This window comes from Cheilinus undulatus, linkage group 13, assembly GCF_018320785.1.
Source record: "Cheilinus undulatus linkage group 13, ASM1832078v1, whole genome shotgun sequence".
NCBI lineage: Eukaryota > Metazoa > Chordata > Actinopteri > Labriformes > Labridae > Cheilinus > Cheilinus undulatus.
The window spans coordinates 17,508,528-17,523,880 of NC_054877.1; the positions used below are offsets into that span (position 1 = coordinate 17,508,528).

General features: G+C 38.2%; 1 protein-coding gene across 2 annotated transcripts in view; it reads left to right on the forward strand.

Moving 5' to 3' along the window:
• cables1 (Cdk5 and Abl enzyme substrate 1) overlaps nucleotides 1-15,353 on the forward strand; it is a 38,129-nt gene that overhangs the window by 7,366 nt on the left and 15,410 nt on the right. Inside the window, exons 2-4 of one of the 2 annotated variants that reach the window (XM_041802865.1) lie at nucleotides 5,721-5,792; nucleotides 8,944-9,036; nucleotides 11,453-11,530. In XM_041802865.1, coding sequence (XP_041658799.1) covers nucleotides 5,721-5,792; nucleotides 8,944-9,036; nucleotides 11,453-11,530 — 243 coding nt within the window. The remainder of the gene's footprint in view (nucleotides 1-5,720; nucleotides 5,793-8,943; nucleotides 9,037-11,452; nucleotides 11,531-15,353) is intronic. The other variant, XM_041802866.1, reaches the window with a different exon arrangement.

Below are 15,353 nucleotides of genomic sequence, written 5' to 3' on the forward strand. Positions count from 1 at the left end.
TTTGGCCCTGAGAAAACAATGGCATCCTGGATTTTGTTCACTTTTTTTTCTTTATATGATAGAGTCTTAACTTGCATTTGTGGATGGCATGGTGAACTGCGCAGACAGATTTATGGAAGTGTTCCTGAGCCTATGCAGTAGTGTTGGGAATCACTAGTTGCCCCACGATATGATTTTATCATGATACTTGGGTCATGATTTAATATTATTATGATTTTTAACATTTTGCATTACAATAAGTATTGTGATACTATATATTGCGATCTATACAATTTTTTTAACTGTTTCGCTGATGTAGCATTAGTGTTGCTCTCATGTTTGTCATATTTCCACAGTATTTTTTTTTTCATGTAGCACTTTTTGCAAACCTCATGTGTCATGTCTATCTCATTCGCGTCCTGCTTTCATTTCTAATGTCCTTCACCTGATGCTGCCATGATTGTTGTACTAACTTTCTCCTGCTGTATGACCGTCACCTCTGCCGACTTCACTGGACAAACAATTGTCCCAACAATTTAAAAAAAAATTTCCATTATCATAGACTTTAGTTCATATTAGAAATTAATTTGAAAAAAGCAATACTTGGTGGACGAGACAATACATTATATCACCAGACAAAATATCGTGATACTGTGCTGTATCGATTTTTTTTCTCCCACACCTACTATGCAGTGATGCCTAAAACAGCACCAGTATTGACCTTCAGCCTTGTCCCTTGTGTAGAGATATTTCTCCAGATTCTCTGAATCTTGTGATGATATTGTACTTCAGTGTATGTACTACACTTTAATATAGAGAAGCTTTTATTCTGAAATTGTTCCACAATTTTTATAGACACAATTTTTCGCAGATTGGTCAACCTCTGCCCACATTTACTTCTGAGAGACTCAGCCTCTCTAAAATACTCCTTTTATACCCAGTCATGTTGCTGACGTGTTGCCAGTCAACCTAAATAGTTTCAAAATGCTCCTCTAGCTGTTTTTTTCATTAGTACCACTTACTTTTCCAGCCTTTTGTTGCAAAATGTTCTGTTATGAATAAATAGGGGTTTGTTACATTTTACACAGCACTCCAACTTTTTTTGAATTGGGGTTGTATCAGAACATTAGTGAAATACACACTGTAGACTGATCTATTTGTGTTTCTGCAACTTCGCTTTTGACCATTTATTTTTCAAATTTGCAAACACATCCCATTTCCACTTCCAGTGGTTTCCCAACCGCTAGACCAGATGACTTTTTTCACTTTATCTGAATAATCACGTTTCCGCTTTCCTGGCCAGTGTTTGTATGAAGAAGTTAAGTTTATTTCCACTCAGTGTCTCTCCAGCAAAATGGAGGACTATGTCCTGAGGCACACTGCCAGCAGGGCGTACGTGTGAAACTGTTTAATCTCCACATCTTAACAGTCCACTTGAGTTTTATAGCGCCATTTCATGGCACCTCTGGGCAGGATTATCAGTAGCTTTTTCTGCAACATTTTATAGCAAGATGATGGCTTTGTGTTTACAGGAGAAACAGCTTAAAGCATTTATAGATCACATTTGAACAGAGTCAATTGATGCAAAAATAGCAGGAGTTGTGTCAGCGATAACTGAGCGATACTTGTTGCTCTTTTAAAGCTGATTTTTTCTGAGGTTTCTTTGAAGCTTCTGGCTCGGCCTTGGTAATGTCAAACTGTGTGAAAGCTGACTGTTCTAACTCGAGTTGTCAGGGTTGTGTCTGAGGTGAATGAGTGGCCTGGCTTGTGTTATTGTTTCCAGGATCTGTTCATGCCTGGAGAACATCTTTGCATTAAAAATGCGTCTTGCTGCCGCTGCTGTTCATCTACAATGTCTGGATCAAAGTCCCCTCTGTTTGTTTTTGTCCTTATGAGTGGAAACTTGCACTTTGGACGGCTGAACTGGTGAATGATTTTGATAAACTGCTGCAATTCATTTTCCACTGGAACAAAGGACACAAACGATCACAAATATATATTTTTTACCATCATATTCACTTTGGATAGTACTTTATAGCAAGATAGAGTTGTCTCAACACTAGAATTTTAAACTCATGTTATACTTGTAAATATTTAAGTGTAAAGATTCCCAATTTTATACCATAGGGAAAAAATAAATCCTAAACAAAACAAAGAGATTTCTTAATTTCAAACTCCTGCATGCTATCTAAATTGCACAAATGTGTTGAAGTATTGCCAACTTGTGCAATGTAGATGTTTATTTGAAAATTACTCCAGCACACGTCATGAAATAGACCAGGTTTTAAGGTTATTTTATGCCAATAAATCTATCTTTGTTTATATAGCGCCAACTTATAACCAAAGTTATCTCAAGACATTTTACAGGTCACTCTAGTCACACTAGGTCACACTCTCTGTTGCAGCCTATTACAATAGACTAGTGTTAATCATTAATATTACTATAAAGAATATACCCTATTATAATAAGGACCAGTGTTAACCCTCATAAGCACAGCACTAGCAGTATTTGGCCCTGTGACAGGGGCGAGAAAAACCTTCCCTATCATTAGGCAGGAATGTCAATACTATCAGTCTTTGAAATAGACTGTATCATTAGATTAGATTGTATCATTTTAAAACAAATTATATCAAAGTACCGAAGTATCGCATGTCTTAACCTGTGTGATCCTTAAGATATATTGTCTTATTATTTCTGCTAACCAAAGTAATTGTTTTGGCATTGTAAGACGTGGGACAATAAGTGCACATTACTCCTTTTATTCTTAAAAGTCAGCTGAAGTTTAGAGGCATCAAGTAAATACCTCTCCATGACTTGCTTGCTGTCTTCCCTTGTGGATGTTCTGCAATGAAAGACTGCCTTTGAAAATGAGAATTTACGATGAAAAAAGTTAAAATGTCTTTTGAATTAGTTGAAGTTTAACATTGTGTTTTGGGATAAAACAGGAAAATATGGACTTTATCCCTTTGCTGTTTTTTGCCTAGCATAGATAGCATCATGGCAGTTGAAAAGGGGAATGATTACACCATACAGAGTAGAATATTAAATGTGTGTGAAAATCACAACTTCTTATGCTCAAAACTTGTAATTATTGACTTGTTAAAGCAACAAGCTGCCCCCCACAGCATTAGAAGGCTAAATGAATAACTACTTGTAAGACCTACAGAATTACCAGCCATGTAGAATCACTTGCAACTATTTTATTCTTTAAGCTCTTATTTGTTTTCCTTAAATATGTTCCTCCCAAGATGCGAATATCTCCATATTTAATAGCTAAATGCTAACTGTGATTCTGTTATGGGCTACATACACAGCAAACAGTGGGTCTGTTAGGAAGTTTCACCAGAGATGGATATAAAGATTTATACTGGCTATAAAAACGATACAAAAACCTGAAAAACTGATCTCAAGCTGGGTCAGGTTGGATGGGGACTGTCAGTGAACGGGCATTTTCAGGTCTCCAGAGATGTTCAAAAGGGCTCAAGTCTTGCCTCTGCCAGGGCCATTCTTGGACATTCACAGGGTTGTCCCCAACCCACTCCTGCTTTGTCTTGGCTGCATGCTTAAGGTTATTGTCATGTTGGAAGGTGAACCTCCAGCCAAGTCATTTGGAATGGAGGCCAAACAGTTAAATTTTGTCACCATTAAACCAGAGGACTTCATTTCTTACGGTCTGAGTCCTTCAGGGGCTTTTTTTGCAAACTCCCAAGCAAGCTGTCATGAGTCCTATATCCACACAGGATCTTTGGAGCGTAGTCAGAGTGACCATTGGGTTCTTGGTGCAAATCAGGTCTATTTGGCTAAAAATCATCCAGTGTGTAATGAAAGGAAAGGCTGTTTTGCATAAGAAACTGAGATGAGGCAACCTCCAGTTTCCCCTCTGACTAAATGTAAAGGAAGAAGACACCATAACAAAATATATGATAGTTTGGATTGTTGTAGAAGCTTTATTTAACTTAAAGTAGTAGATGCGTAATGATGCGTCAGAGAAAACAACACGCCTTATCCTTTCAGACTGCCTGTAGCCTCAGATCCTTATCCAGCCAATCCATCTTTCAGAGTTGTCACAGGAGGAGAGGATTGATGTAACACCATAAATCACATGATCCCACTCGTCTGACCTTCAGGCTGAGGTCACGCCCCTTCATTATGATTCTTTTGCCTCCCAGTAGGGGAGCCGTTGTTGACGTCAGCTGCTCATTGTTGCAGTCACAAAAAATGACTGTTAACACTCAGGAATCATGGTTGGATATTCTTTCCACTTTATGATCATTCGGGTCATAGTTTACAGTGCGGAGGGTCAGCCAGTGTGACAGTCCCCGGGTTCTCGTCTCCTTCAACAGGCCGACTCCTCTTGTAAACACTTATCTCAGCCAGCCTCCTCTGTTTTACAGTGTTCACTCAGCGTTTGTTGGTTTAAACCTCGGGAGATCCTCAAGGACAGTCATCTTTCGTTAATCTGTCCTCATGCTCTGTTGTTTATTAACCAAAGACACTCTCTGTTATGCTCCTCTGCCTCTCCCTTTGGCTGAAAAGCTCAGTGAAGAGGGGCCTGCTCAGGTCAAGTGTCATTGGCTTGTCTCTGCTATGGGGTTTATAACACAGTTTGAATTATGACACGAGACAGTCATAGGTTATACACTAAGCAAACAGCCATACAGAGCTTTCCTTGTATAAGAGATTGCAGATAAATTTAATAAGGGATCACTATTTGTTTCTCTTTTAGCACCAATGCAATCATTTCCACTTTTCTAAATCCGTCCACTCTGTGAGTCTGGCTAATGAGTTGGATTATGTTGTTATTGCGGTGCTAAACATGCAATTACATCCTAATTTTGGAACAGCTCCTGCTCACTCAGCTATCACATGTGGGTTTGTTTCTTAAACTGGCAACAGATCATTTAAAAAGAGGTCCAGCAGACTCCGCTTGTTGAGTCGTGCAACCAAAGTGTGAAATAAAGGCCATCTGTGACCAAATGTGTTACACAAAATGCTCCCAGAGCCAAATCATTATCCTCTTAGCAGCTCTGATCCTGGAGAAAAGTCTGTGTAATTTACACAAGATCAAGGAGTGATCATTGACCACACAGGCCCAACAGTGCTGATGTGATGATGGATGGTCATAACTCAACCGGCCAAGACTCGCCTTAGTAAATTAACTGCAGAATACACAGACACTAGTGATAATTTAAACCGATGTTTGACCCCTCTCCAAGACCTTTCAAGACCACACAAACTTTAGTCAAGGACTGGGAAACAAACCGTTCTGCTTTTGGATTTCGAGCATTGATTTTGTGGTCAAACTAAGGTTTTCCCCCACTGCCAAAATCCCTCTTTTTACAAAACACACAAAACATGTGTTTCAAGTTCTTTTCATAGGTTGGCGCAAGTTTGATAGTTATCTCAAAAGGACATTAACTTTCTGAGTATGGTTAAGTTGAAATTCAGTACACTGTTTCTAAATGCAGATGTGTTAACTGATTCCAAAAGCTTCTCTCAAAATCTAATGGGAAAAGTGATTTACTTTTGGAGTGGTGTCTTTCTATTTGTCTGATTGACTTTGACTGTCATGTTGTTAAAGAAAAAAAAAAGATCCTAAAAGGATTCATGTTGCATTATAGTCAACAGAGTCAGAGTTAGTCTGTTCAAAAAGCAGTTTTCCAGAAAGGCTGTTAGTTTGATTTGTTTTTGTTATGATTTGTCTCTTTCCGTCATTTAACTTGAATTTCTTTCTCCTCAGACGGAGACTGATCTCTCAGCGCTCGTCACTTGAAACACTAGAGGACATTGAGGAAAATGCTCCCCTACGAAGGTAGTAAGCCACACGGAAACACTGTTCACAGTTACAGCGTCTGCTGAAGTGTTCTGTGTTGTTTTCACATACATGGTTCACAGGTTTTTAGAATAATTTTTCTGATTTTAATCCTAAAAATCAAGGGGCCACCTGTAGTGTACAAACAGTACTGGTGGCCAGTGCATTCAGAAAGTATTTAGACCACCTTCACTTTTTTCATAAAAAAAAAGAAGTAATCTCATCAATCTACACTCACATCCCCATTGTGACAAAGTGAAAACCGAATTTTAGATTGTTTTTGGAAAAGAAAAAAAAAAAAAGAAAACATTTATCACATTAACATAAGTATTCAGGCTCTTTGCAATTGAAGTTTATCTCAGGTCCCTCCCACTTCACTCAGTCTTTGCTGAGATGTTTCTACACCTTGATTGGAGTCCACCTGTGGTAAATTAAACTGATTAGATGTGATTTGTAAAGGCACACATCTGTCTATAGAAGGTCTCACACGTGACAATAATATCAGAGAAAAAACCAAGCCATGAGGTCAAAGGAACTGCCTGCAGAGCTCAAAGACGGGATCATTACAAGGCACAGATCTTGGGAAGGCTACACTGAAGGTTCTCTAGAGTTTAAAACTCTATAAGAGTAGAGGCTTTGCCACTCTACCATAACCCAAGATGGGTGCAGGGCTGCAGTAATGCTTGTCCTTCTGGAACTTTGTCCCATCCCCACACAGGATCTCTGGAGCTCAGTCAGAGTGAATGATTTAAAATTTTTTGTCAACTCTTTTGCTCCAGCCCTTCTCCTCCCATTGCTCGGTTTGGTCGGGCGACCAGCTTTTGGAAGAGTCCTGGTTGTGCCCAGCTCCCTTCACCTGAGACTTACAGAAGCCACTATGCTCTTTGGAACCTTCAGTGCAGCACATTTTTTTCGGAGCCTCTCCCAAATCTGTGTCTTGCAGTAATCTTGTCTCTGAGCTCTGCAGGCAGTTCCTTTGACCTCATGGCTTGGTTTTGCATTACCAGCTGTAAGGCCTTCTGTAGAGAGGTGTGTACCTTTCTAAATCACGTCCAGTCAGATTAATTTACCACAGGTGAACTCCAACCAAGGTGTAGAAACATCTCAGCAACTATCAAGAGAAATAGGAAGAACCTGAGCTAAATTTAAAGTGTTTTTGCAAAGGACTTGAATACTGATGTAAACGGGATCTTGCAAAAAAAAAAAAAAAACTCTAAAATTTGGTTTTCACTTTGTTGTGATAGGATACTGAGTGTAGATTAATGAGAATATAAATGAAAAATTTCAACTGAGGCTGCAACATAAAAAAAAAAACAAAGTGAAGGTTTTTTACATACTTTCTGAATGCACTGTACGTCCACAGGTCATCTGGGATAGATTTATCTGGCCTGGAAAAGTTTAATTATATGTCATCAGCATACAGACAGGTCACCTATTTTTATACCATGAATATTCAAGTTGGATCTTACATTTTCCTTATTTAGTTCACATATCACAAACATTGGGCCAGAATCTTGTATCTTTATTGTCCATGTTTTTATTTTTTTTCATAAATCAGTGCTATTGGTCCCCCTTTTCATCTGCCTGTGGGTTTTAACAAATTTTAAAGCAATAAAAAGTGTTATAAAAAATCTGACTGTGACTATTTACTGTTTAATCTTTTTTGAAAAAAAAAAAAAACAAAAAAAAAGCATTTTTACCATTCCAAAAATTGTGATTTTGGAGATAGGAGGTTTTGGTACTATGCCTGCAATATGCACCTTACAGCAGAGGCAACCCATTTCAGATCTCAGGAAGTGGGTGGACATTTTTTATCTTCATTACAATGCTACCTGTTGGCAGCTGCGTATTATTGTGTATCGCATTTTAGTGATTTTTGCCTTTTATATTTTTAGTCTAGCTGTAGTCCATTAAAATTCATAATATTCTAACTTAGTTTTACACAATAAAAAGTCATTGAATTTCATTTAAACTTTTTTCTTTGAATTAGTCAAACTGTAAAAAATGACAGAATCCTAAACCACTCATACAGCCTAGCTGCTCTATCAATACTTTTAAGTAGCCCTATCTTGAAGTCCAGTACCCTGTCACTCCAGAAGAAAGGCATGAAATTTGTTTTGTGAAGAAGTGAAACCTTTTTCCTTTACTTAAATGTTCTGTTTGCGTCTTATTTCTGAATCATTTACAATACAGAGACAGCTTTTATTCAGCTGACAACTTTTAAAACACTTTTTTCTATTAAAAGTATCGATACAGACACCGTCTGCACCAGCACCTTTTAAAAGTATTGATCTAGCACTGGTATTGGAAAAAAACGAAATAATACCAAACCCTACCTATAGTATTGGCCTATTGATATATACTGAATTCAGCACTTTCCATTAGTAGCAGAGCAACCTACTTACACAATGTGGTAAGAGTGCCATTACTTATAACCCTTGCATACATTTTAGCTCAGAAGAGCTACAGATTTGACCAAAAGGGGGGGTTTAGCCTCATAAAATTACTGATAGACCTTTGTTACTCACTGCTCATTAATGCATGTTTTCCATCAGCCCATGCTCTGTTGCTGTTTCTCTTTCACACACACATGCTGCCTAGTTCTCATATATTTCAAGCTTATAACAGCCCAGCACAAGGACTTAAATGTTGTCTTAGCTCAGCTCGTCTTGGCTTTAGTGATCTGATTTTGGCTTGTTTTCATGATGGAAAAAAGCTCCTTTTAACACATTTTGGTTGATGAAATTCACACTGAGTTTGACATATTCAACACATCAGCTAAAGAGCAAAGAACACACTGGTGAGCTGAAAACATAATGAAGTAGTTTAATTTTGTGCACAGACCACAACCAGTCAGGCAGCAGTCACAGGATATTAACATTTTCACTCCTCTAGTCACTCAAGTTGAATTTTCCAGGACCTTTTCTGCTGCCTTCTCACATCCACTTAGTTTGACTTCATGTGGAGATTTTACTGGCAGACTGGGAGGAAAATACCTCTATGTCCATTCACATATGCAGCTCACCCTGAAATTTCTGAATATTTTCATGGATTTTAAGGAAGTGTGAAATTGCTTTTAGTGCACTACCCCACAAGCAAAGTTTTATTTTCTTTTTCTTAAATTTACTTTTGTATGTTGTCTACATTTCAGGTGCCGGACCCTATCGGGTTCACCCCGACCAAAGAGCTTCAAGAAGATCCACTTCATAAAGAACATGAGGCAACACGATATGCGCAATGGAAGGTATGAAAGCAAACAAGGCCAGCTCTTAGTCAATACAAGTCCTGAGTGTATAATGGCAGACTGCCCCAGTCAATGCTCTGCAGTTTGGCTGTTTCTCACATTACAGGATACGTTGTATTTAAGCAGGCCTGGTCCATTCAAAGCATGTCATCCTCACTTCTTAATGAAATGTCATTGATTGAAAACACACAGCATTTAATCTGTTTTTATTTCATTTTAATTTGCTTATTATTTTAATAATGGAAATCTGCACCATGAATCACCAAATGTTCACTTATTGTCACTATTTCACAAGCATTTATGCAGCACACAAATCCCTACATATGAAAAATAATCAGCACTTTTTTTTTAATTGATGTTTGTTTTTGTAACGTTTGTAACTAAACTAGAAAGGGATTTTAAATTAAGGCCAGTATTTAAATCTGACTTTTTTTTTGCTGGAAGTTAGATGGAAATTCTAGTTCTTGTCCAGTTTAAGGTAATATTCTCTTTATCAACAAGTATTAAAAATACTTTTCAATCTCCTCCTCCATTTATTCAGCATTTGATTGATTTAAAGGAGCTGATTTGTCTGTAAGCTGGTACAGTGTCTCTTATCTGTGCCATAGAGATGAACTGCTCTTGTTAAATAAAGTCACCTGATAGGTACAGTTGTTTGTTGTCATATCCAGACACATGACTCGTGTCATTATGTCCTGCTGTTTATTTTGGCAGAGTTGTAGAGTCACGCTGCTGTTGTGCTGCCCTGTGCTGTAAAATCAGGCCACTGAAAACATTTGAAACCCTGCACATAAATTACACAAGACTTAGCTTAAATTTAGTGTACAGATCCAAAATCCAAAGAAGTTGGGACATTGTGTAGAATATGAATAAAAACAGAATACAGTGATTTGTAAATCCCTTTCAGCCTATATTGAATTGAATACAGCACAAAGAAAAGACATTTAATAATAATTCTGGTACACTTTGTGGCTTTTGAAAATATACACACAATCTGAATTTGATGCTTGCAATACGCCCCAAAAAGGGTGGACAGGACCACATTGTTTACCACCGTGTTACAACACCATTTCTTCTAAAAACACATTATAAGTGTCTGGAGACTGAAGACACTGATTGTTCAAGTATTTAAAGTAGAATTCTGTCCCATTCTTGCTAGATTTACTTTAAAAGTTGCTCAAAAGTGCGGCGTTTAAGTTGTTTTTTGTGCTCCATAATGCCCCATATAGCAGACTAGACTACTACTCATACTTTTCAATGTAAAGCCGTGCTGTATTGGCACTGTCTTAAAATAAGCAGGGATGTCCCTGAAAAAGACATATGGGTGGAAGCATATGTTGGCCCAAAATCTTAATGTATCTTTCTGTATAACTGATGCACTCACAGCTGTGCAAGTTACCCATGCCTGGCGTAGGCACTAATACATCCCCACACCATCTCAGATGCTGTCTTTTGTCCTTTGCAATGATCATAATCTGAGTGGTCCCTTTCCTCTTTAGTCAAGTGGACTTAACAGTCTAAACACAGTTTAAAGTGTGGATTCATCAGACCATAGTGCACTTTCCCACTTTAGGCCAGTCCATCTCAGATGAGCTCAGACTCTGAGAAGTCTTTGTGGCTTCTAGAAGTTTTTTTATGTTTTGCTTTGAGTTCATCTTACAGTTATAGATGCAGTGACATACTGTGTTAAATGTAGAGATGCACAGATTATTAAAGTTGGGCTGATGCCACTCCTGATGTTTTTTAATTCCTTCTTTTGGCGTTTCTTTCATCTTTGACTACAAAAAGAGATCGGTTTGTCCAACATGGCATATATTCTGCCAAATAATGAATATTTTCTCTGAATCAGTCATTAAATGTTAAATGCCAGACCCCTATATGTAGAAAATTCTCCAGATTGTCTGAATCGTTTGCTTGTATTATGGACTGTAGATGGGGAAATCTCCAAATGCCTTTGCATGGCACATTGAGGAACATTGTTTATAAACTGTTGGACTATTTCCCCTTGTAGTGTTTCAAATTAGAGATGCCGTTGCTGATTGTGAATGACTGGGCCAATTAGGAGTGCTCCTTTTGAGCATTCACCACCTTTCTTAGCCTTTTCTCTCCCCTGTCCCAACTTTTTTGGAACATTTTGCAGGCATCAAATTCCAAAGAAAACCCAAAGTTTATCTGTTTGAACATGTACAGTAATCTATTTTCTTTTTGCTGTTGTTATTTGAACATACATTTGTAAGGTCAAAAATCTGTTGTTACTGACTACATATTCTACCAAACTGCAAAACAACACACACTCACTGACTTTTCAGCTCACTCTCTTCATTCTTGTTTTAACCACACGCTCTCTCCAAACTTGAACGTGTGGATCTTGTCACATAGATATTGATTAGCTTGTTTACCATTTTTGTTTTTATAGGATAGTCCTTATCAGTGGCAGAAGATCCTTCTATAGTGTATTTTCAGTCCTGCCCTATCGAGATTGTAGCCAAGCAGGGTATGTATCCTACAGCATGCCGAACTTTGTAACCTCCTCCAGCCTGTGCTCCCTCTTTTCCTTTTTGTTTCATTATTTTTCATCCCTTCTTTTTCTTTGGATGTACTGTATGACTGGTGCATACATCTAGGGGTTGGTTTTGGTGATAGTGTTTTGATTAGAATACAGGATTCTGGGCATAAATGAGCATTAAGATTTTTTTTTTCTAATAATTGTTATACCCTAATTTTCTTGCTTTTTCTAGAACAGCCTTTGTGGCTTTTGGGCTCTCATCCTTTTTTGTCCAAGTCAACCCATGTTTGTCTGTTGTTCCTGTTGCTGGCTTTACTGTTAAGCATTTGATTTTCATGTTTTCTGGAGTTCCCTCTCTTCTTAGATTTAGAATAAAGCCTTTTAGTTACTTTCTTTCGTGTAATTATCGCTGCAGTTGTTTCTGTTGTGTGCAGCACGTATGGTGATGGCAGTTTCTTGTAATCATTGGCTTACCATCTTTGGGTTCTTAAACCAAATCCGTCTCTGGGTTATCTGCAAACAACACTGGATGTATTGCTTTTTCTCTAAAGCAGTACACAGCTCTGTATTAGTGTTCCCTACCTGGTTTGCATGGCCAAAGCTCTGGTATGGTCTTGGTTTTGACGCCCCCCCAGTCACATGAGTGTGTTTGGAGGAAGTGAAAGAGAAAAGGGGACAGATAAACACCAGAACATACAATGCTAAGAGAGAAAAGCTTCACACTGGGGCTTAGCAGAGAGTATAAAAGGCTCAACCTGTTTGTGGAATTTCCTAAGCCAGCCAATCAGTGCAAGGTCAAGGGTTATGAAACCCCCCCGGAGCTATCTGATGTGCACATTTGACGGCTTATTGCTGCTAATTGACAATTAACAGCCAGATTTTGGCTTTGTCAGCTAAGTGTTATTTCTCTGAAGCAATATTTTGTAAGAGAGCAGGTCCCAAATGGCTGATTGCATGAAACTTTTCTTGTCTTTTTACTTTTATTTCCTTTACCTGTCTTCATCGACAACTACCACCCCATGAACAAAACTGGCCAAATTTAGCACAACAGCCAGGAATGGTCTCAAAATATAAAAAAGATATTTCATTTAAATTAATGCTTTGACATTTCTAGGAAACTAATAACTGTTGTCTTGTCAAAATAAAATAAAAATGTTTTAATAAATGAATGACTTGAAACGTAATTTCACCAAGGGGAATTTGTCTTGCACCAGAGGCGTAAAAGCACCGCTATCAAAGACATCATCAACTTTACAGGAAAGTATATATGAAACACGAAAAAAAAATGCTGAAAAAGTATTACTAAAGCATCACATGATTACCTGTAAGGGATGTCGAATGGAAGGGTCACTTAAGCCAATTTAATACTGAATTATCAGAGCAGCTAAATTCTCCATATTCATATACTTTTTATAGCCTTCTGAGAAATATAAAGCTAAAAAAAATACTAGCTTAGTTTTGCATGAATAAGGGGCATAGAGGTGTAAAGCTAGCTAGGTTGACAAAAGGAAGCCTACTAAAAAGGACTGACAACTTTTAAAACAATACCATTACTAATGTAACTTTTGCCGCTAATAGATTTTTGCTCTAAGCCATTACTGTTTTGAAGTTGGAAGTTGTATTATACTGTATGCGAGGCAAAACCAGTGACCCCGATAGCCTAACCAGCCATATGACACAATAGTGCACAAATAAAAGTAGCATATTGGAGTGATTTTTGACAAAAACCAGTTCATAATGAGCCCTGTCATTAGCAAGTGTACTCTGATACTCTTTTACTCTGATAAAGGCAGGTTTCTGCTGGTCTGTCTTGGACTTAAACACAGGCTATATGCTGGAATGGATTAATTCAGTTGTCTTGAGCCCAGCACAGCAGCGATTTACCTCAATTATTCCATTACAATAGCTCAAACAACTGCTAAAGTGCTAAAGGTGTGTTTTATCTGATGACTTGCTTGTTTTAAGTCAAAGATGACTCTGTGGCTCTGATCGTGGTCAAAGAAGCAACTGTAATTACTGTCGCTGTGTTCACTTGCTGCTAAAGCTGAGTTAGTTCAAAGAAAAACAAGCTATTTCTTGCAAGTACTTCACAATAAAAATCCCTACTTGTTTTGTTCAAATGCTGTTATCATGAACAGCTACACTGGGAAATGAGGCGTTTTTCAGTTGCTGCTCAGCAGGAGAGAAACAAATCGAAAAACCACAGTCATGAAGAACAAGAATGAGAACTCTTTCTGTGATCTTGTGCACAGACATAACTTGAGTTTGCCATCGTAAGCTTGTTGTGGGGGGGTATCCTTTCTCATTTTGTAATACCGCAACATAATACTATTACTACAAAGAGCAAAAAGTAACATTGTTTTATAAATTTACAGTTAGCTCTACCCCCTGGAGCCTACTAACATCTCTTAAGCCAATTGTTGCTAAAAAAGCTGCATCAGGAGTCCCCGTTCGTCTCTTCTTGATTTTGATTGGCCAGGAGTGCTGTGAGTGCGGGGACTACACAGTTTGTATTTAAAATGAGCACTGCTAGATAGCAAAAATAAAATAATCCTACAGACAAAGTGTGCTGAAATACCAAGCACTGTATTCCTGATTTGTAGAGGGGAAAAAAGTAAAAGCATAGCATGTCCAAACTCCAGACAAGCTAACGCAGACAGATCTGGCTCTTATTGCACAGCTGAACTAAGCTAAACTAGCAGGCTGTTAGCTCAAGCTTCATATTCACTTATTCATACTTTAATCTGCATTTACAGGGCAAGAAACCAAATGGATTTTTTTTCCCAAATGTCACAACATGAAACCATGATGATTAAATGGATATATATGTTTGCTGTCTGTTTATGGGGTGTCACTCTTCCCTTGAATAGCACTTAGCCTTGGTTTCAAACCATGTTGACTTTCTTTGCGCAGACTTTGCATGCGCTCCCTCTTTTGGCATGCAGATCCTACTTTCCTTCCCAATATACTTCACTTACTGCCCTTAAAAGACATGCATGTTAGATAACGCTCCTGGCATTCACGTATTGTTGAATTTGGCTTTTACTGTAAAAAGTAAAACGGGTCAAACGCAGAGGTCAGATTTCCCTCACAGGCATTAATAAAGTATAATTTAGTGAGTTGAGTTTAATGGGTGAAGCCTGGGCCAGGCTGTTGGGGAATATTATTACAAGCAAGTGAACCAAACACTTAGGGAGTTCATGTGAGCTGTAAAGTATTAGGTGGTAAATCATCCAGCAGGACTTCAGATTCTTTTAGCCGTGGTCATACTTATTCTTAGTTCGCATGTTTGTACATTTAGAAGCACTTGGTAGCGCATGATAACACTTTTTATAACATTACTAACACACAGATGGTTTTAAAGCCAGTGATTCCTATTCATGCATGTTACTAAGAAATATCTGCCTTTCTTTTGATTCCCTCTCATTTCTTTTTCCCCTCAGCAGACTCAAGCAAAACTATTTATTTCCTGGATGGCTTCTTTCACTAGACGGCTTTTATGTGTGTTGTTTCCTCACTTTTTTATTTGATCTTCACTGTGCTGTAAGACGTCTGCTGCCCGGGGATGTCTGTGTCCATGATGCATCTGTCAACACTGTGTCCTGATATGCCTCGTCTGCCAGATAACACTGTTTCTATTATAACAGATCGGCCCCGCATGCCTTCAAAACAGTGGGCGAGTCATGTGAGGGACCACTGTGTCATTTCTTCAATTTGTCTAGGCACTGTTAAAAGCAAGACAAGGCAACGGCAGACAGGGGAAGAGTAGGAAAACAAGACAGTTTTTACCAAGAAATGCCTTCTGCTGTCA